The sequence below is a fragment of the Alexandromys fortis genome, unplaced genomic scaffold, assembly GCF_014885135.2.
Source record: "Alexandromys fortis isolate MF-2015 unplaced genomic scaffold, M_Fortis_MF-2015_v1.1 scaffold_128, whole genome shotgun sequence".
Taxonomy (NCBI): Eukaryota; Metazoa; Chordata; class Mammalia; order Rodentia; family Cricetidae; genus Alexandromys; species Alexandromys fortis.
This window is the reverse complement of record NW_026068012.1, coordinates 3,288,498-3,309,675: the sequence shown is the minus strand read 5'-3', so window position 1 is coordinate 3,309,675 and position 21,178 is coordinate 3,288,498. Positions and strand designations below refer to the sequence as shown.

General features: G+C 46.1%; 1 protein-coding gene across 1 annotated transcript in view; it reads left to right on the top strand.

The window, feature by feature from the left end:
• Dscam (DS cell adhesion molecule) overlaps positions 1-21,178 on the top strand; it is a 444,522-nt gene that overhangs the window by 350,806 nt on the left and 72,538 nt on the right. Inside the window, exons 19-20 of the mRNA XM_050162107.1 lie at positions 322-477; positions 5,291-5,424. Of these exons, the coding sequence (XP_050018064.1) occupies positions 322-477; positions 5,291-5,424 (290 nt within the window). The remainder of the gene's footprint in view (positions 1-321; positions 478-5,290; positions 5,425-21,178) is intronic.

Below are 21,178 nucleotides of genomic sequence, written 5' to 3'. Positions count from 1 at the left end.
GAGAGGGGTATAGAGCTATCTGCTGGTGTGAGTCCTTCCCAGGGTGACATCGTGACGCTGGAATTTGATTTATTAAGAGTAAATTACTATTTCCCAGTGTGTTTGTTTTTTTTTGTTTTTTTTTTTGTTTTTTTTTTTTTTTTTTTTTTTTTTTTTTTTTTTTTTTTTTTTTTTTTTTTTTTTTTTTTTTGCAGACATTTTGGTACAGGTGATTATTTTTCTTGTATACCGTAGGTGGTAACTTGTGTGACAGGGAGGAGGTCAGCCAGGCGGTGTGACGGGTTCTATAATGAGGTCCTACTTTTTGGCTTTGTCCTCCAGAGCTGGGCGAGATTAAGAATGTCACCACCACTCAGCCTTCCTTGGAGTTGGATGGACTGGAGAAGTACACCAACTACAGTATCCAGGTGCTGGCCTTCACCCGTGCAGGGGATGGCGTCCGCAGTGAGCAGATCTTCACGCGCACCAAAGAGGATGGTGAGACATAGATGTGTGGGCACTGGATGGGAAACGCGGATCTGGGTCAGAAGGCTTGCCGGGGGCCTTCGTCCACCAGTCTGCTCTTAGCCTCATTCCCTCTGGTCTTCACTGCCCTTCTGCACAGCCCAGCAGGAGTCAGTCCTCCCCCTCCTACCCTGCTTGTAGGCTTGACTGATCCTGATCCTGCCCCTTAAATACTTTCCCGCTCTTCCCTCTCCTTCTACCCCTCCCACTTCTCCTCCTTGACCTTCCCATCCTACCCCCTTTTCTACCTCTCTTCCTGTCTCCCCCTCTTTTCTCTTCTTCCTCTTTTTCTATCTCTCTCTCTTTTTTTTTTAATCATTTTTGTTTGTTTGTTTCAACTAAAGTCACCTTTTATCCCAGAGCTCACATGCCTGCTGAGTGTTCTGTGTTCTATTCAGATAACTTCAATTACTACCAGGGTCAGCTCTTTTCCTTAAAAATTATGGACTGTCCTAAGTCTTATTTCACATGAATTGGATCCATTTTAGAAAGGCTTGAATTCAAAGCTTTGTGGCTTTTTTTTTTTAACAAATGAATTCTTACAAAGATTCATGCTGACTAGGTAGGTTTCATCTCCCTTCTGACTCCAGACTAGCTCCACACAAACTGGCCTGCAGTTTTCTTTATTTTGAGGGAAATTCCCTGTGTCCTTGTTGGAGCTATTTAAGGAGCGGTTTCGGCTTCCGTGCACAGCAGAGCATCAGCAATAAAGACAGTTAGTTTCTTCCTCAGTGGAGGAAGAAATAAGCAGTACCTAATGGATGTCCAAGAGGACTTCTGGAAGCTTCCGGGCACCGGGTCATGCCAGACATAGGCTGACCCAGGACAGGCAGCACCCAGGTGCTGTGTAGACAATGATCCCCAGGAAGTGGGGCAAGTTAGGGAGGAGAGCCCTCACTGTGGCCCATTCTGTCACCCGCTGGTACTGGCAGGTTTGATGTCTCTGCCCCCTCCACTGCATGGATCCCAAGCATGCTATTCTTTGACTCCAGCCCACATTTGCCCTAGAAGCAAAGCTTAGAACTCAGATTTGGATACAAGGATGGGACCTCCTCCTTCTCCTTCCCACCCCCTGTCCATCATCCTCACGATCACCAGACATCCAGAGGGTGCATTCTGCTGCCTGCACCCTGATCACCCCTCAGGGGAGCCATGCCCTGCTCTCTCTCCCACAGTCCCATCCGCCTAACCCCCTCACCGTATTCTGTTGACTCTCCGGGCCTCCTTACACAGAGATGTCTGCACGCATGTCAGTCCTCACTCGGTTTGGTTTTTCTAGAACTCACAGACCATTCTTCTCAAGAATATGCAGCTAGCTATTTGTGAGTTCTATTCAATGACATTGGGTCATTTCAGGAAATCTAAAGTCAAAATGCAGTGCCCTTGGGAAGTCACTGTGCCTTGAGCTATAGACAAAGCTAAGTCTGGAACGAGAGGAACTATTGTTTAAAATGTGTCAGTGAGCTGTGTGAATGCTGGTGTCTGTGCCCTGCTGTCCACAAGATTTAGAACAACTCACTTGCTCAGAGCAAGAGGGAACCAAGCTGCTACACCCCTCAGAGCATACTGACATATGTAGGAAAGCAGAAATGAAGTGACCACGTCTCAGGCTGACATACAGAAGGCTGCACACCTCCCTATATACCTCGTTCTTTGCTCTCCCCTCCCTCAGCACATCACTATTGTTCAAGAGAAATCGATCTGTAGCATTAAATTTGACATTAGCATTTTTCAGGAGAATCTACAGAAATCCAATAAAATGGCAAGATCTCCACAGCTCCCATCAACAAGAAATTTGGGATCAATTTTTAATTAATCATCCAGTTTTAGAAATGGCAGTTTTCTGTCTCAGTGTTTGTCCCTGAGGCCTAAGGTCTAATTGCCCATCCACTGATCTCTGCTTTTCTACCTGGTTCAGGCAGTGTATGGAGATGTGATTGACTGTAGATGTCTCTACAAGACCCCATGGAGGAGGTTGAATTCCCCTCATCCTGGTGCTGTGGGACACAGGGAACTACGGGGTGAATGCCAGTATTGATTTAGGATAAGTTGGCATTTTTGAAGTGAAATGGAGTAGAGACTGGAGAGAAAGAGGAAAACACAAAAGATTTCATAACTTAGAAATGGCAGGTGCCCTAGTTTGCTTTCTGTTGCTGTGACAAAAACACCATGACCAAAAACACCTGTGGGAGGAAAGCACTTATCCCATCTCCACATCACACTCTATCTTTGAGGAAAGTCTGGATAGGAACCAAAAGCAAGAACCTGGAGGCTGGAGCTGATACAGGGGCCGGGGGAGTGCTGCTCACTGGCTTGCTCCTCAGTGCTTGCTCTGCGAGGCCCATCTTCCCAGGGGTGGCACTGTTTACAGTGTGATGGACTGACCCACATCAATCTTTGACCGGAAAGAGGGCTCTACAGACTCTCATGCAGGGATTTTCTCAGTTGGTGTTCTTTGTTCCCAAATGACCCTTGTTTGTGGCTGACAAAACACTAACCATCACAGCAGGGACCTTGCCAACCACCATTAGAGACTCCGTATCTAATGTAAGCAGGTGTTTATGCAGTGAGAACAACTCTCTTGTTGAGTTTCTCAGTCTCATGGCTCCCCTGAGGGGTGATCAGGGTGCAGGCAGCAGAATGCACCCAAAAGATTCTTAGACTCATAGATGGGTTCTCAGGCCTCTGGTCATTTCCAAAGGTCCAAGCATAGAGGTCTCAGACCCATACGTTGTAGTGCCGTCTCCATAGCCTCTTGGGGTAAAAACTGTTGAATTTTCAGATCTACTTCTCAGGACCCTCAGTTCAATAAAAATGTACACAGTTGTCATTGCTGAAAGAGCATAAGAAGTGACTTACTACGCAGCTTTATTCTTTTGAGTGGATGAATTCTAAATTCTGAAACATTTGTGGAATCTTAATATCATTTTATTTGCCCAAACTATAACCTAAGCATAGCTGCACGAGGGAAGAATACAAACAAAACATGATCTATTAATTTTCAGTAGCTATTTTCACTCCGAGGCATGCGCTAAACTCAACCTCCATCCCTTTATGAAAAAGTACACATAGTATATGTATACCTAGAGCCAGCTCTGTTTAAATCTAAATATTTACTAAGCCTATCATTAATGCCTGTGAGCCTCTGAGGCCAGCGGTAGATGGAATGTGTGATCTCTGCATCCACTCCACATGGCACCAGGGCAGCTCCTCGCAGCTCGAAAAATAACGCTGAGTGAGGGTAAAAGACACCCACATCAGAATCTGAGACTCCTTTGCTACCTGTATCCCGAACTTTGTGTGGCCTGAAAAGCATTGAGAGTGTATTAGTTGCTTTCCTTTTGCTGTGAGAAAACCTATGAACAAAAGCAACGTCAGGAAGAAAGGGGTTGTTTTGAATGGGCTCCCAAAAGCAGAGCCCAACATGGTGAGGAAGGCATGGGAGCAGACGGGGAATCCACAGTGCAGAAGGAGTCTGGCTGATCACACTGCTTCCTCACACAAGAAGCCAAGAGCGAGAACAGAAAGGAAGAGGTTGCAAACTCAACACGCCCCCACTTCAGTGATGCACTGCTTACTCCAGGAAGCCCGCTCCTCCTAAACTTCCCACAGCTTCCTAAACAGAGCTACCAACCGAGAACCGAGTGTTCAAAGAAGAAGCCTTTAGAGGACATTTCTTATTCAAACAACAACAGAGAGTATGCCAACGTGTGAGTGTATCTTAGTGAACCCCAAAATAGTGTGTGCGTGCGTGCGTGTGTATGTGTCTGTGTTCACACAATCACCAGTCATGTAGTCTTTCAATAGTTATTGTAGGTTTTGTATCTTGTGAGGACATCAGCCCTTCCTAGAATTCTAGAACCTCAGAATGTGGGAATGTGCCCTGTGCAGTTGATAGAAGCCAACAACACAACAGACCATGTGTCCTCTGCATCCTGTTATAGCCATCACCCCTCACCCCTGGCCTCATACCTCATCCCCATCCTTCACCCCTCACCTCTCACCCCTGCCATCACCCCTGGCCTCATACCTCATCCCCATCCTTCTCCCCTCACCTCTCACCCCTGCTACACCCCTAACCCTCATCCCTATCCTTCACCCTGCCCTCACTCCTCACTCCTCTCCCCTCACCCTCATCTTCACCCTCACCCTGCCCTCACAACTCACCCCTGCCCTTTACCCCTCACCCTCATCCCCACTCTCACCCCTGCCCTCACTGCTCACCCCTGCCCTTACCCCTCACCCTCATCCCTACCCTTTACTTTGCCCTCACTCCTCATCCCTCACCCCTCACTCTCATCCCCACCCCTCACCCCTGCCCTCAGTGCTCACCCCTGTCATTACTCCCACTCCCACCCTGGCCTGGCAATTCACTTGAGGACAGGAAGACTCTGACTTCGCAGAACTCTGACATCCGCTGTCTCTGACCCCCAGACCCTCTTTTAAAGGATCCCAGTCCATCTCCCAGGTCTAATGTTCTTTCTACCCTTTCCTTCCCAATTTCCCTCCCACCTTAGAGAAAATGACATAAGTGCCCAGTTGTTGCTGAGCGTTCAGCAGGGCCTCGCCTTTTTAAAGATCCCATTTCCAAATACAGTGACACCTGGAGTCATGGGGTTAGGACTCGGTGTATAAATAAGGAACACTGGGACCCTTGACACTGGTCTTCAAAGAGCTGAGCAGAGAGAGAGGGGCTAGGCCACCAGACAGTCACTGGGGGAGGGGTTGTCACCTGGGTGACCATTCAAGGCTCCTTTCACCCCGGGACTAACCCCGGATTTTCTAGTTCCAGGTCCTCCGGCTGGCGTCAAGGCGGCAGCAGCCTCAGCCTCCATGGTCTTCGTGTCCTGGCTGCCCCCGCTCAAGCTGAATGGCATCATCCGGAAGTACACCGTATTCTGCTCCCACCCCTACCCCACAGTAAGTTGCTGGACAGCCAGGTGCTTTTCCAGCCCCTTTCAGGACCTCACTGAGGATGCTCTTTCTCGGCTCCCTCCCACTTGTCCTCCTTGGTGTTTTTTTCTTGTGGGGTTGTCTCCACACACAAAGCAAAGTCCTCATTTACATCTCCCTCCAGAGCAGCCCTGCTTCATCAGAGGGGATGCAGTTGCCGGGAGCCACTGTCTATCTGGCAGCTTCCCAGGCACTGCCACCCGCTTATCAGAATCCCAGTGCAGAGGCCGTAATTGAGCCTTAATTGTTGCTGACTGGACAGCACCTATTGCTTGCGCTGTTGGGCTCCACATTAAATGCACTCGCTCCCTCCTTCCCTCTCCCTCACATGTTCCTGCCTGCCCTCCCTCCCTGGCCTATTCCTGCTGGGCAAGGCCTGTCAGCGGGACCTGTGCCCTCTGCAACAGCAGCAGCAGGCCTGGTAAAGGCGCTGGGAGTTGGAATGCACACACCATTTCAAACCCTACTACTCATTATCGCTGCTGTTAGTGGTGCTGGGCAATAATTATCAAATTAAACTTCCTGTGGCCAGATACCAAGTCATATCAGGAAAGAGGGGGATTTAGAGAAAAGAAAATAGAAAAAATAGTGCATTCAGATTTAAAATGATCTCGTGGGGATTTTAAGACAACTTCAAAATGTAGGGATGATGTCTAACCCATCTTTGTATCCCCTGTTCCTGGCATAAAACTTAGAAACATGTAGCCAGGCTGTGGAGATGGTTCAGCCGTGTTTTCCAGATAAGCATGAGGGCTTGAGTAGGTCCCCAGCACCCACAAAAAGAGCCATGTATGATAGTGCAAGTGATCCCAGCTCTGGAGAGGCAGAAATGGACAAATCTTTGGAACTTACTGGCCAGCCAGTCTAGCTGAGTCTGTTTGCTACGGTGTCCTAGTGAGGTTTCTGTTGCCATGCTAGGCAGGAAATTATTCATTTGACTTACACTTCCGTGTCACTGCCCCACACAGAGGGCAGTCAGAGCAGAAACTGAAGGCAGGAGCTACTTTCCCTCCCTATGAATTTGGCAACCCTAGGGACCCCCTATCAGCAGAATCCTCTACACTTTTCCGCGTTGTGACTGGCTTGCTTCACGAATCCAAATGTCTCAATTTCTGTCAATGTGGAAGGGGGTGTTAGGACTGCCTTCCTCCATGAGACTGGACAATATCACCAAATTTATTTACGAGTTCTTTCATTTAACTGATGCATTTCCCAAGTCCAGACTTTCTTGGAGTGTGGAGCCTGACGCCTGGTGTGCAGACACAGCATGAGTGGGTAGGAGCCAGGGACCCTATGCGTATCTGGGCAGCTGAAGCTCCTACCAAGACAGTCACACGTGGTTCTGTGTGCACCACCACCCGCATCTGCCATGAAGTGCAGTTTAAATTCCGAATGGTCAGGGCTGGGTTCCAGACTGTCTGTGAGCTCTTTATGTGTCCAGTATGCTATTGCCAGCCACTGGGCCCTTTTCTCGAAACTCAGAGAGAAAGGCCAGCCTTCTACCAGGAGGAAACACCTGCTGTTATATTCCTCTGCAAGGGTGTGGGCCCGACCCCTCACCGCAGCTCCTGGGTTTAGCATTGGTCCTAGCATGTCTCCAAGTCTTCAAAAGAGAAGACAAATCATCTCTGATGGGCAGAACCCTCGCTGTCCGCGCCAGCCACTTCCTTATTTCCATTCCTTCACTTGCCACTCATCCATCCATCCATTTTCTGAAACTCTCAGCTTTGCTGTTTTGACTGTAAGAAGCTGAAGGCCACTGGCAGAGCTCAGAGAACACCCCAGCTGTCCCTGGCCCCCCCAGACTGCTCCTCTCCTCTGAATGTGAATGCAGCCTGGCTGGTGATAGTTGCTCACAGGACAGATGTGCCAGAGAGTACTAAGTCCACAGGGCTGAAGAGATGGCTCTGTCACTAGAGCTCTTGTAAGGCACAGGACACTAATTCAATCCCTGGAAGCCATGTAAGAAGCTGGGCATGGTGGAACATGCCTGTCATCCCTGTCCTGGAGAGGTGGGGACAGACAGATCCCTGGGGCTCACTGGCGGGCCAGCTAGCCTTACCAGCAAGTTCCAGGTCCCAGTGAAAGACTCTGTCTTGAAAAATCTAAGTGGACAATGGACATACCTGAGTATTAACACTAAAGGTTGACCTTTGGCATATACCACACACACATACACAAACACACACGCACATGCACGCATGCATGCACATGTGCATGAACACACCACATGCACATACAAATGCACACAGCACAAACACATATGTATGCTCACAGTGCACACACATGCATGCACACACACTTGGCATATATCCCTACTGTAGTAAAAAGGAAGAGTCATATGCACCAGCAGTCACAGAATGAACATAAAAAAATTCTGCACATTGGCACACTAGAGCCTTCTCAAAGGTGACAGGAGACAGAACCTGGTTGTTGCCTTGAAACCACTCTAAAGTTATTTCTGTACTGACTTTTGGTGATATTAAGAAATGCAAAAAGTCGGGCTGGTTCAGCCGCTCAGCAGTTAAGAGCACTTGTTGCTTTTCTAAGAGACCCAGGTTCAGTTCCCAGCACCCCCATGGTGGCTCGCAATCCCCTTTAATTCCACTTCCAAAGGATCTCACTCCCTCTTCGGACCTCCGTGAGCTCCTGTGTGCACGTGGTGCGATACACACCCAGCCAAACACACATATGAATTAAGGTTAAAATAGTGGAAGGCTGGTGTTGTGGTGCATGCCTGCAGTTCCAGCACCAGGGAACCTGAGAGAGAGAAGAGAGAGAGCCCGTTTGTGCTGGCCGGCCCTGGAGTGTGGTTGGTATACCCAGCGAGACTGCATTGAAGAAAGCTAACGTTCCCTTTCCCATCAGTTATCAAATGCAGATGACTTCTTGCTTGGGAGCAGGACTTTATGTCACCTCCCCTTCTCTGTGCTGGGGTTTTTGTTTGGCTTGGACTGGTGCGGGTCTTCTGAGTGCTGCTTCAATCTCTTTAACTTCCTGTGTGCATCAGCCTTGCTGTGTCTAGAAGACACTGTTTCCTTGGTGTTTCCCCAAAGTCTTCCTTCCCGTCCCACGTAGATCTCTGAACCTTGAAGGGAGAAATTTGGTAAAGACAGTCTGTTTAGGGCTGAGGGCTCCAAAGTCTCTCACTCTCTGCACATCGTCCAGTTGTGAGTATCTGTGTTAATTACCATTTCCTAAAAACCTGATGAAGTTGAGCCATCTAGTAATCTGTGTGTGGAACAGTATTTAGGAGTTGCTTCATTGCTATGCTAATTTAAGAGAATAGTAGTTGGGTTTTCCCTAGGGCCCATGATGTATCAAGTCTTGGGTTTTAGGCCTCTATTAATAGTGTCAGAGGTGGGTTCCATCTCCTAAATCCATTTTTTAAAGTGGTTTGTTATTCCCATGACATTGCAACAGAAGGCATCTCTATCTTACAGGCAGGCTTCTGTTTTAGCTCACAGCATTCCTAGATGGGTGAGACTTATGATTACTTTTCTCCTCCAGTAGTAGCATGTGTGGCAACTTCCAGCACTGTGAACACTAGTCAGAAAACATAATAATCATTTTCTTTTTGAGACCCGAACATTCCTGCTATGTGTAGCGATGACCAGCAGAGGGCAGCACAAGCTCTGTCATTTTTCTTGCCTGAATCAATCTGAAGTGTTTGAAATAACTTCAGAGTTGAATCTAGAACACGGGAAGATGAATCAAGACACGGTGTCCCCTCTAATTTGATCTCCTTTTATGAGTCCCTTGGCGTACTTCCTCGATGAGCCCCCACCACAAGATCCCTAGCCGAGCTCCCTTTCTCTCTAAGACCTCCTTAAAGGGGGCAGTTTGTTCTCCCGTATGTAGCCCCCATCTAACAATAGGAGGGTATATCACACTATTTGCCCGGTTCATATCAGAAAAGACAACACTGTTAGAGACCTCGAAGGTGTCCAGACATGTCACACTAATGTAAGTTAGCCAGGTTTGTTTCCTGGTGGTCTAAATGCACAGCAAATAAAACCTTCTTCTCACTTCAAGCACCCAGAAAATGCACTAGCCTCCCAAAGATAGAGGACAGGACCCCAGCCTCCAGATTCATGTATTAGAACCTCAAGATTCAGGCTATCAAGTAACAATAGTATAGTAATAAAATAATATAAACTATTACAAACAATACAACCCAAAGAAGTGAGGTAACTCTTTGACGTCTCTCTTTAGGGGCTTGAGTGATGGAGCAGTGGTTTAGGACACGGACTTCTCTAACAGAGAACCCAACACCCATGTATCAGTTCACAGATACCTGTAACTCAAGTTCCAGGGGATGTGACGTCCTCTTCTGGCCTCCAAGGACAAAAGTATTCAGGTGGTACACAGACATGCATGTAGGCATAAAGCGTAAAGTAGAATAAAAATCTTTTATGGTTTCAGACTAGGAAGTAGCTGAGCTGCATTTTCCTCAAATTCCATCTGTGAAAAACTATATAAAATTCACCTATGAAAGAATATAGATGAGCACTAAGCTATAATAGCTATCTACTTCATAATACTAAGTTGAGAAATGTGAAATTAAGCAGCAGAAATTTCCCATCAATGAAGAACAAACATATAAAAAATCATTAAAATTATATCATCCATGAGCTGTGAGTTCCATCAATTATTCCCATCTCAGATATGATATCTTGTTTTGTTTTTTAGTTTGAGACAAAGATTCGTGTAACCCAGGCCGGCTTAAACTTACTATGTACCTGACTTCCTCCCACATCTACCCTGTAATACTGGCATGTGCTGGACTCAACCTTGCAGCTTCCTGCAGTCTAGAAACCATTCTACCCACTGAAGTACAGCAGGTCCTTTGTGGTAGCATTTAGAAAAATGTTTCAGCTATCATATGGGCTCACAGAGACTGAGGCGGCAGTAATGGAACCCACGTGGGTCTGCACTAGGCCCTCTACTTACATGTTACAGTTGTCAGCTCGGAGGTTTTTAAGGGACTCCTAACAGTGGGAGCAGAGGTGTCTCTGACTCTTTTGTCCTCTCTTGGGACTCTTTTCCTCCTCCTGAGTTGCCTGGCCCAGTCTTGCTATGAGGGTTTGTACATAGCCTTATTGCATCTTGACATGCTGTGCTAGGTGGATATCTCTTTTGGCCTATTCTTTCCTGAGAAGAGATGGAAGAAGAGTGGATCAGTGGGAGGGGGATTAGGGGCGGTAGGAGGAGTGGAGGGGAGGAAACTGCAGTTGGGATGTATTAAAGACAAAAAAAAAAAAATAAATTTTAAAAAAATTCTCAAAAAAAAGTTCCAGACATAAAATGCTACCCAGTTCCTGCAGGTGAAAGGTGTGTTATACACATTACTGAGGGAGCAAGCTCCAGCTGACTCCAGACAGTGAGGCTTCATGAGACGTGAGCAGGGTTCTAGGCAGTGAAGAACGTGACTCCTACAAGGTCCTTGCCTTCCCAGGACAGTACCGCACAGAGAAAGTGCAGCTAAGAACTTAATGGGAAACCATGTTAGAGAGTGATGCCACTGTCCCGGCCCCTGGGCTGCAGCAGAACCCGCCAGTGTTCTCAGTGTTCTTCCAGCTTTACTTGGCTTAGCGCTCTGATGTGTAGGTGTGTCCCAGCGTTCTCCCCTGTCCCCTTTCTGAGTTCTTTCCCATCTTCAGTGCCACTGGCTCACAACGATCACCTGAAGCTGAGTTCACATTTTCATTTCCATCCCTGGCAACCATTTAAAAATAGTATTTTATGAGTTCCTTGAGAATTATGTATAGTGTATTTTGACTCAGATCCACGTTCTTGCATCCTGCCATTCCAACTTCCCTGTCCTCTTTAAAAACCCATTGAGTCCAATTTGTGCTGTAGATATGCTTGGGTGTGGGTCCGTTCCCTAGAGCAGTGGCTCTCAACTTTCCTAATGCTGTCCCTCTTAACTACAGTTCCTCATGTTATGATGACCTACAACCATAAGATTATTTTCATCGTTAGTTCATAGATGTAGTTTTGCTACTGCTATGAATCATAATGCAAATATATTTTGTGGATACAGGTTTGCCGAAGGTGTCTGGACCCACAGGTTGAGAACTGCTGCCCTAACAGGGAGCCACACCTTTAACAAAAACTAACTCACTCCCCTTCTCCCAATAGCTACCAATGTGTCCCACCCCCTCCACATGCAGGATTTTGTCTATCTTGGATTGCGTGCTGTCCCGAATGCTATGAATTCAAATGGGCAAGTGCTGTCATGTCTAGAAAAAAATGGTTTCATCGCAATTATCCACTTCCTCTGGCCTTTCAGGTCTTTCTGCTCTCCTTTTCCATGGTGATGGCTGAATCCTGGGAGGAAGGTATATGATATGGACATCCCAGCTAGGGCTGGGCATTCTGTAGGCTCTCATATTCCACATGTTGTGTGGTTGTGTGTCTTGGTGTTAATCAACATCTACTGCAGGAGGACGCTTCCCTGATGAAAGCTGAGGGATGTATTATCTATGAGTATAGCAATGAGTCTTTAGGAATCCGTTTAATACTATGCTGATTTATCCCTGAGGGCATGCGACCTGTCTAGCCACAGGATATTGGCCCCCTAAGAGTGCCAGCTATGGGTTCCATCCTGTGGAACACTTGGTTTTATGTGTCTGATTTCCTAACCCGACCCGACCCGACCCGACCCGTATGCCACATCCAGTACGCCCAGACTCACCCTCGCCCTTTCATTCCTGTTTCCTAGGGCTGCTAATGTTCCAACCATGTTCTTATCTTCTGACTAGAGTCCAGACTTATGTTTGATTCCTTGTCTATCACTACTTATCAGATTGGCTGATTAACACACCTCTTATTCATCTGTTCAACAAATCCAGAAATGAATGGAACACCACTCTGCACAAAGCGCTGAGCCAGGCTCTGGGTTCACGCCTGGGCAGAAATCGAGTCTGCTGCATGCAGCCAGGCTGTGCATTAGTGTCTCTTTATCTCCTGCCCATGCCTATTGTAAGTTAATATCGACTTAGCTCTATGTTACCGTCATTCCAGCAAACACCCAGGCAGAATTTATGACAGAGGGAAAGAAATCTTAGAAAGGTTGATAGAGGAATTTAATGCTTCCCCAGAAATCACTAGTCAGCCATCACCATAGTCTTCCCTACCCAGAAGGTCCCCAGAAGGCATCATCAGAGCATGTGTTCAGAAATCCCAGGGCAGGGCCCCACTGTGCAGGGAGCAGAGGACGGCAGAGTGGCGAGTGCAGCACACTACAGTGCAGGAGCACAGCTGAGGGCTGTATGCCTCAGACAGTGGCCAGAGCCAGCATCTTAGGACGTGAATGGAGCCTTGACTTCGAGGAAGCCCCTGTTACCCGGTGAATCAGGAACAGGAATAGGGATGTGGAGCTGAGGAGACAGCTCAGTTGGTAAAGCAATTGAGGGGCTGAATTTTGATCCCCAGCACTCAAGAAAAAAAAACTGGACAGTGGTTTGTATTTATCATTCCAGAATTGGGGGTTCCAGGGAAGTAGAAACAGGAAGATCCCAGGGCTGGCCAGTCTGGTATAATGGATGTGTCCCAGGTCCTACTGATAGGCTGCTTCACAAAGATAAAATAGACAGCTCTCAAGGAATACCACCAGAAGTTGACCTCTGGCCTGCACAAGCACATGTACTACACACACACACACACACACACACGCAAACATGCACATGTATATATCCAGACTTTACACACACACATATGTATATATACAGACTTTACACACACACACACATACACACACACGCACACACATGGGATGCTAACCAGAGGAAATAAATCTACTAAGCACCATGGCACCCTAAGAATTATCTCTCTGCTGTATCTCTATAGATAGTGGCTGGGCTCCTACCTTCAATAATGCACATTTTCAAAAATATTATTTATACCAGCTATTTCTAATGAGTGCCTTGTGCAGGAGCTACCCTACTGCCTCACTCAGTTACTGAATCTGAAAAGCAGACAGTGCAGCTGGCCAGCATCATGAAGCTTCATCCTGAAGGCCCACGGTCTTTCCCCACCCTGCCTGGGTTTTCTCTTAATGGTGGGTTTCAAATCTCACTGTTGTATGACTTCGACCTTGTGACTTAGTGTGTGTGGTCATTTGACCAAGAGGTCCCCATAGACCATATATTTTACTGCTTGATCCTAGTTGGTGGAACTATTTGGAAAGGATTAGGAGGTGTGGCTTGTTGGGGAAGGTGCGTCACTGGGGGGTGGCCTTTGAGGTTTCAAAGCCTAAGCCATTTCTATTCTCTCTCTCTCTCTTTCCCTACTCCCATTCTCCCTCTTCTCTCCCTGTTTCTCTCTCCCTACTCCTTGATGATAAGGAAGTGAGCTCTGAGCTGTGTCTCTAGCAACATGTCTGCCTGCTTGCTGCCATGTTTTCCACACTGATAATCCAGACTCTAACATTCTGGAATTGTAAACTCCTTCAACTCTTTCCTTTTTAAGTTGCCTTGGTCATGGAGCTTTGTCACAGCAATAGAAAACTAAAACAATCAAGAATGGCCACATAAGCATGGTCCAGCCTCTGTTCTGATGTACAAGAGGTAGTTTTAGTCTCCAAGATGCCCAAGAGATTTCTAGATGGATGTTTAAATTTTATAGATTGTGACTTTGAGTCACCCAAGGGAGATGGAACCGTATATTGATTTTTCCTTACCAAGACAGGAAAGCATCCTGCAGATACTGGCTATTTTCTACACCAGAAGAATGAAGGTTGCATGCCTGAACCTTTTCATCACTGGCATGAAAACATTCCTCCTTTGTTCTCCCACAGTGACCTACCTGTAGGTCCCTTTGTTCTTGAATAGCAAAACTAAACATAATGGCAGCATCCCAAGTCCTACTAACAATAGACCTTTGTGCTTCATTTATACATCTGCAATTTGGGAAGTCCATAAGACCTTTGTTGAGTTTTTTTCTTGGTTCAGACATTTTCTGGGTCTTCTGTACTTGTGGGACCACACATAGCTCTAACCTCTAGTATCCTGACACCAAACACAGGGCTATAGAAAACTTGGAAATATTTCACAGAAGCAAGGATGCATCTAAGCACACCAGTCACAAGAAATCAATTCTGGTTTATAAAAACTCTTGGTATCTGTATTCCGGAAGCTTCCCTGCAAATTCCTCTATACTTCATGGCTAATTCTAAAGGATATGATTCTAAATCTTCTGTATACTTTCCATGCTTCTATGTGTGTGTGTGTCTGTTGTGTGTGGACATCTGTTGTGTGTGCACATGCATGCGTTTGCATGCACATGTGTGTATGTACTTGTAGAAGCCAGAGGTCAATGTATGGTGTCTATTTCCTTCCACATTACTTTTTCTTTCCTTTGGGGACAGGGTCTCCCATGGATCCTGCACCTTTCCTGATTAGGCTAGAGTGGGTGACTATTTAGCTCCAGAAATCTACCTTCCAAGGCCTTCCAGTCATTGGATTATAGACACTAAATGAACAGGCCTTATGTGGGTGCTAAAAATTGATACTCGGGTTCTTATGCTTGTTCATCCGTCCTTTTACACACTGGGCCATGTCCCCAGCCATGTGTGGTTACCCAAAAGCTCATCCTTCTTCTAGGCATGGTGGGAACACTTGGGAGGCAAAGAGTGGGAGAAGCAGGCAGATCTCTGTGAGTTCAAGGTCAGCCTGGTCTACATGGCCAGTTCCATGCCAGCCTGGACTTCATAGGAGACCTTGTCTTAAAAACAACAAATAACAAGCAAACAAATAAAAAGCTCTTTCCCTCCATGGAACCAGCCAATATCACTGTGTGATCCTCCTGCTGGGTCGAGTTGTAGTTTTCAGATTGTCATCAGTCACCCTTGGTGCTACCAGATTTGTTAGGATGCTAGTGGGCTGTGCCGGAATGGTGGAGATTACCTTGGCTTGGGAATCCTGAAACCAGTCTTATGTTTTAGAGTCAGGGAGATCTGAGCACACATGCCAATGACATTTGTGGAAACGCAGGCCCAGGGAAACTCTTCCAGAGCCCATCAGAGAGCTTGCTCGTTCTGTGAGATGAGCTTCCAACAATGGTTCTTGACGTGGCTTGCACTCAGCCTTGAAGGCAGTAGAGGCTACCCTGAATGTTCATTTCCAGTGCTGCCCACAGCTCCCTTAGTGCCTGTAGGCTAGAATGCCCTTTACAATTGATTTTAACTTTTAGACAAATCTTAAAGAGGCTTAGACTGCGCCTTGTCTGTTCCGCTGTCATCATCATGAACCAGCCTGACCTGGGGCCCATTTGCACCCACAGCAGTCAAGTGACTCCTGAGCCCATGACTTGAGTCAGGGCTCTCTTACTGGCTCTCTCCCTGTGGCCCAAGGCAACCATGTAATTAATGACAGGTGGGTCTGACATTATCATAGCATCCCCAAAGCTTCATGTCCTAGGCATCCTCTCTGTCCTGCCAACTATCACACCATGACCATCAGCATGGTTCGGCTGCAATGCCCCCCTTGGAGCCTTTCAGAGAGCCTGGCCTTGTAAACACCTGACCTCTTTGACTTGGCCTGATTCAAGCATATTGTGCTATTTAAGGAATTAAGTGGACTTCAGGTATTTTTCAGTTAAAAGTAATGGGCATCTATATTAACCCTCTTTACTGCTGTATATTGTACCTAGATTATTGTAATTACTAAGAATAATCATTACCGAATTTCTCCTCTTCTGGGAGAGAGGAGCGGCAGGATGCTAAGTTTGTTCTTTTGTGCAGAAGTCACTGAACGGGTGACAGCCATAAATGAGACTAACAATACCCCTTTGACAGATAGGTAATTAGGGTGGCAGGTGGTGTGACAATGGGGACAGGATAGTGAAAGGGGGGGCATACAGTTAGAAAAAGCCTAGAAAGGGAAGAGGCTGTCGTGTAGATTCTAATGAGATGGTGACCTCAATTCTAGGCAGTCTTCTTGCATGGTCTTTCTGGATATTACGTTTAATTCGCTGCAATGTATAATAGAAATTCTTTTGTCTTAGATTTGAAAATCCAACAAGTCAAATATGCTGTGTTTGAAAGTCTCTGTAGAAAGCAGCCAGTGGTTAGATGTGTGGAGATACATTATATATATGTGTGTGTGTGTGTGTGTGTGTGTGTGTGTGTGTGTGTCCAGTGATCTCAGGAAGACGCAGCGAGACACAGAAATGGGCCAGGCTAGTACACTACTTCTCTTACAATGTTAGTGCTGCCTCTACTGCCAGTGTGACCTCCTCGGCCTCTACGGCCTCTGCACTCTGCCTTCCAAAGTTCTTTCTTCTGATCATTGTCTGCTGGAGAAGGAAGCTGTGAAACAAGATGCTGGTTCTGTCAGAATGAATTATACATGGGGATTTTTTAAATATCAATTGGATCCAGCTAACTTCCTGTTCTGATTGGCCTATGGGCCATTTCTCTGTCTCTGTTCTGGAGATGCCATTCACTGCTCCTCCATTGAAGCAACTAAACTGCTTTTTGTGTTTTGCTTTTCTTTCTTTCCTTTTTTAAAAGACACTGCTGTAGACCCACAGAATCTGAGCTTTCTAGACTTCAGAAACCATGAGTTAGTTATTAGATGTTAGACCTTTTAAAGTGCCCCATATCTTTAATAGAATTAGTTTTTCATTAAAAAGTTAATTGAATTTTTTTTAGGTGGAATAAGTTTTACATCCGACAGACAGGGCGAATAATTCAATCTGAGCAGATTGCTACACTGTAGCTACTGCACGCATGCATTCCCTTCCAAATTCTCATCCACTCCGGGCCATCTTTAAACTCTCCTAATACGACAAGCATTTCCTCGATACATTCTAGTGACTGGCTGGTGGTTACTGACCCCATGAGAAGCTGAGGGTGGGGAAGAGTCCCTAGAGAAAGGGGTGAGGCAAATTCCACCCCTCGGTGGCCTTGGCTCCAAGTCCTGGCAAGACCAGAGTCCACAGTGGGATGTGGAGGGAAAGCCTATAGGGGAAACATAAAGTAAGGCCACAGAAGGGCCCTGATGGGGGATTGGAGGGGATTTACCAACATCCAATAATCCAAGTAATGGAGAGGATTGGGGAATGAGTTCAGCAACTATCCCATAAAATCTGTGCTTACAGGAACTATCAAAAAAAGTCTAACATCCTTAATTGTGGCGAATTCTATGTTATTTACCTATAAAACAATGGTACATGTGAAAGGGAAATGACACCAGTGTTCAAAAGGCAGAAATACGTGTGAATGAAGACAGGCCACGGAGGCCATTCATAAGACTCTCACCGACTCACTAAGACAACGAGCTTTCTGGCAGTTCTGCCCTCTTTCAAGGAACAGACACCATAGGTCTGCGGGCTCCGGGACTCCACCCTGCAAACCCTGGTGCAGAAGAGCCGAGTTCTTAAAATGTCGGCAGTTGTTGAGACGTCACACGATTTATCCCGACAGCTGCATTTTCCATGCTGGATACGATCTGGGGAGGCAAACATGTCAAAAGTCCTATAAAAGTTTTCTATAAATATACGTTTTAAGCAAGCACACAGAACTGCCATCCCTCCACCCCCAGACGTCTTGCTGAATATTAAGCCATGTCCTCAGTCATGACAGGGAGAGCTCTAAAAAGGGGAACTCTGAATAGTCTTATTTCTGGGTTCCAATAAGAATTCCTCACAGCCCTGTCCTGCCTCATTCTTAGTTAACCCTCTGTGTACCAAGTCATGATCTTAACTTAGAATCTGTGAGCTAGAACAAACTCAGTAAATGACCATGAGCCCAAACTGAGTAACCACATGCTGGCCACTCTAGCCAACACAGGGAGCTTTGGCACTGACTTCCTAGGCAGCTTGGTAAATCAGTTTTGTCCAGTAGAATCTCTTGGTATTTTCAGACAGGGTTTCTAAAGTCCTACCATCCTCTCCCCCAGGCGGAGACTTGACCCTTTCCTGTTTCCCATCTCTTTGGCTTAGAACACTGATTCTTATCTAATGGATAATTTGTGGGAAGAGATGGCCCTCGTTTCTGGTGATGGCCTCAGTTGTATTACCAGTGACTGCTCTGACTTCACGGCTCTCAGTTCTGAGGCAAGCATTTACAGCCAACTGCTAAGGAATAGGGGTACAGTGCCTCCTGTTCATCTGTAACCTGGTGAGCTCTAAGCACACATCACTCTGGAAATGGACAGTCAATCTGTTTCTTACATCACATCACCCACTGGGACTTCCAGACTCTTAGAATTGCATAGGGGCACATGGACAGTAAAAGGAGATGTGGTTTCCTCTAAATAAATAAATAGATAAATGAAATGAAAAACTGCATTTCCAAAGAGAGGGAAGGATCCAGAGCTGGCAGAAGGTTTGGGAGATCATTGACCTCATGCCTTACCTTTTACAGGCTACTTTTATAGTGTGCTTTCACACACATTTGCACAGCCCTGGGTTCCCACACACTCTTGTTACCAGTCTGCCTTGGTGAAACTTCCCAGTCTTCCTCACTGAGAACTGTCGTCCTCATATGCTAACCCCACAACGTTATGTGGCCCAGATGCTTATATAACTCTCCCCTGAAGTCCTATAATTCTTGATATCTCTCCTTACCCATGGATCCCCACACTCAGTTCAGAGGTGTCTGCATGCACTGCCATGGCTTCCCACATTGCTAGATATGATCACCCCCTTTGAATGAAGAGAACGTAAGTGTGAATCCTCAGAGAGAACATTAGCCTCATTTGGGACAACACCATGAGCTGTCCCTGTCACAGGATATCAGCTAGAATGAACTCTGTCATCTTCTTCCATTTTCTCTGATGGCCAAGACACAAATACCTACTTCCTATCATCTGAGTACTGATTTAGGGACAAGTGTAGATTAATTCTGGACTCTGGTAAAGCCAAGAAATCAGATTTTGTAGACGAGAAAGGGCAGCCTTTTCCTGAAATGGTTAATGAAACAGCAGATGCAGAGCTACCAGCAGCCCAATTCCCAAAGTCTCCCTTGTGGCATCTTGCTAGACACAGCAGGACCCCCTTTCTCACTGAGAACTGAGGAGCTCTCAGAGGCCATGTGCTTGCACCCAGTGTTCTGGGAAGCTGGGACGCTTGGGCTGAACTATAGCCATTGTACCCCAATCACGGCAGCAGCCTGTTCAAAATCAGGTCACTCTTCAGCCCTCTAATAAAATCTAGAACCTTCTACTTCTTTCCTAACTCCAAAGAAAAGACTGAATAGATAAAAATCTAAGGGAAGAAAATTTGTTTAGATGCTTGAGTGTCTTTAAATATATTTTAGTCTTTAAAATGTTCATGAGGTATATAATACATCTTCATTGTATCTACTCCTCCTTTCCAATCCCCTCAACAACCTCCCTCCCAACCCCATGTCCTCTTTTTTTCTATTTCTTATTATTTTAAACCCACTGAGTCCAATTAGTGCTGCCCATCTGTGCATGAGTGTGGGATCGCCCACTGGGGCACAGGAATCTACCAGTAGCCATTCTTCCTCCCCCAGTAGCCATCGTGTGCCAGTAGCTTCTCAACTAGGGATGAGGGCTCATGCACCCATCCCATCTATGCGGGAACTTCTACTTGGCTTGGTCTTGTACTGGTCTTGGGCAATAACAACAGCTGCTCCGAGATCATGTGTGTAACGGGATCCTTAAATGTTTATTAGGTTTTTATGTGTATGGATGTTTTACCTGCATGTTTACCTATGCACCATGTGCATGCCTAGTGCCTACAAAGACCTGGGACCAGAGTTACAGTACCTTCACTACCTTTCCACACACATCTTTTGCTATCTATGGTCTGTTAATCCCTAATATACCATATATTAAGCCCCATACTCTGCTTTATCATCATATCCTGTCATGCTTCCTAGGGAAGCCATGTTTTCCTTTCTATTCCTCCAGCCTCTTCTACATCTCAGAGTCTTTGAAGTAATTACCACTGATGTGTTGGGAAAAAAATCTAGAAGTAAAATTCATCCTTTCCCCATTGAACAGCCCAGTACTTCAGAAGTGACAGTCATGTAACCAAAACGTATGTAAAAGTTGCCTTGGGTGATACTGGACTATTGCAAACATGATAGAAAGAACATGGTTGAAATGTATATGTAGTCACTGCTATTGCAACACATATTAAAATATTCTGGTACATGTTTCCGAGGGAATCAAGAGGCAACATCCCTCTTTGGATTGACGGTTCAGGCCAAGCTTAAGAAACAGATCTTATAGAGTTGTGTGGTGACTGAATGAGCTCCAAATCGTTTTTCTATTCTCCTTCTTTTCTTTCTTAACCATTACTTCTTCTTCTAATCCTGGTTTATTCGCCATCAATAGCTGAGATTATGCTGGAAACTGTTGAGATAGGAGCGGCAGGGCTCCGTCCCCAGCCCCTGGCCGCCCGCATGGCTAGCTTATGCCCGAAATAATTACACGGAAACTGTATTCTTTCAAACACTGCCTGGCCCATCTAGTTCCAGCTTCTTACTGGCTAGCTCTTACATATTGTTCTAACCCATTTCTAATATTCTGTGTAGCCCACGAGCTGGCTTACCAGGGAGGATCTTAACCTGTGTCTGTCTGGAGTGGGACAATCATGGCGACCCGACTCAGCTTCTTTTTCCCAGCATTCTCTTCTGTCTACTCTGCCTACCTAATTTTCTGTCCTATGAGGGCCGAGGCAGTTTCTTTATTATTAACCAATGAAATCAACAGATAAGATACAAGACCCACCTCCATCA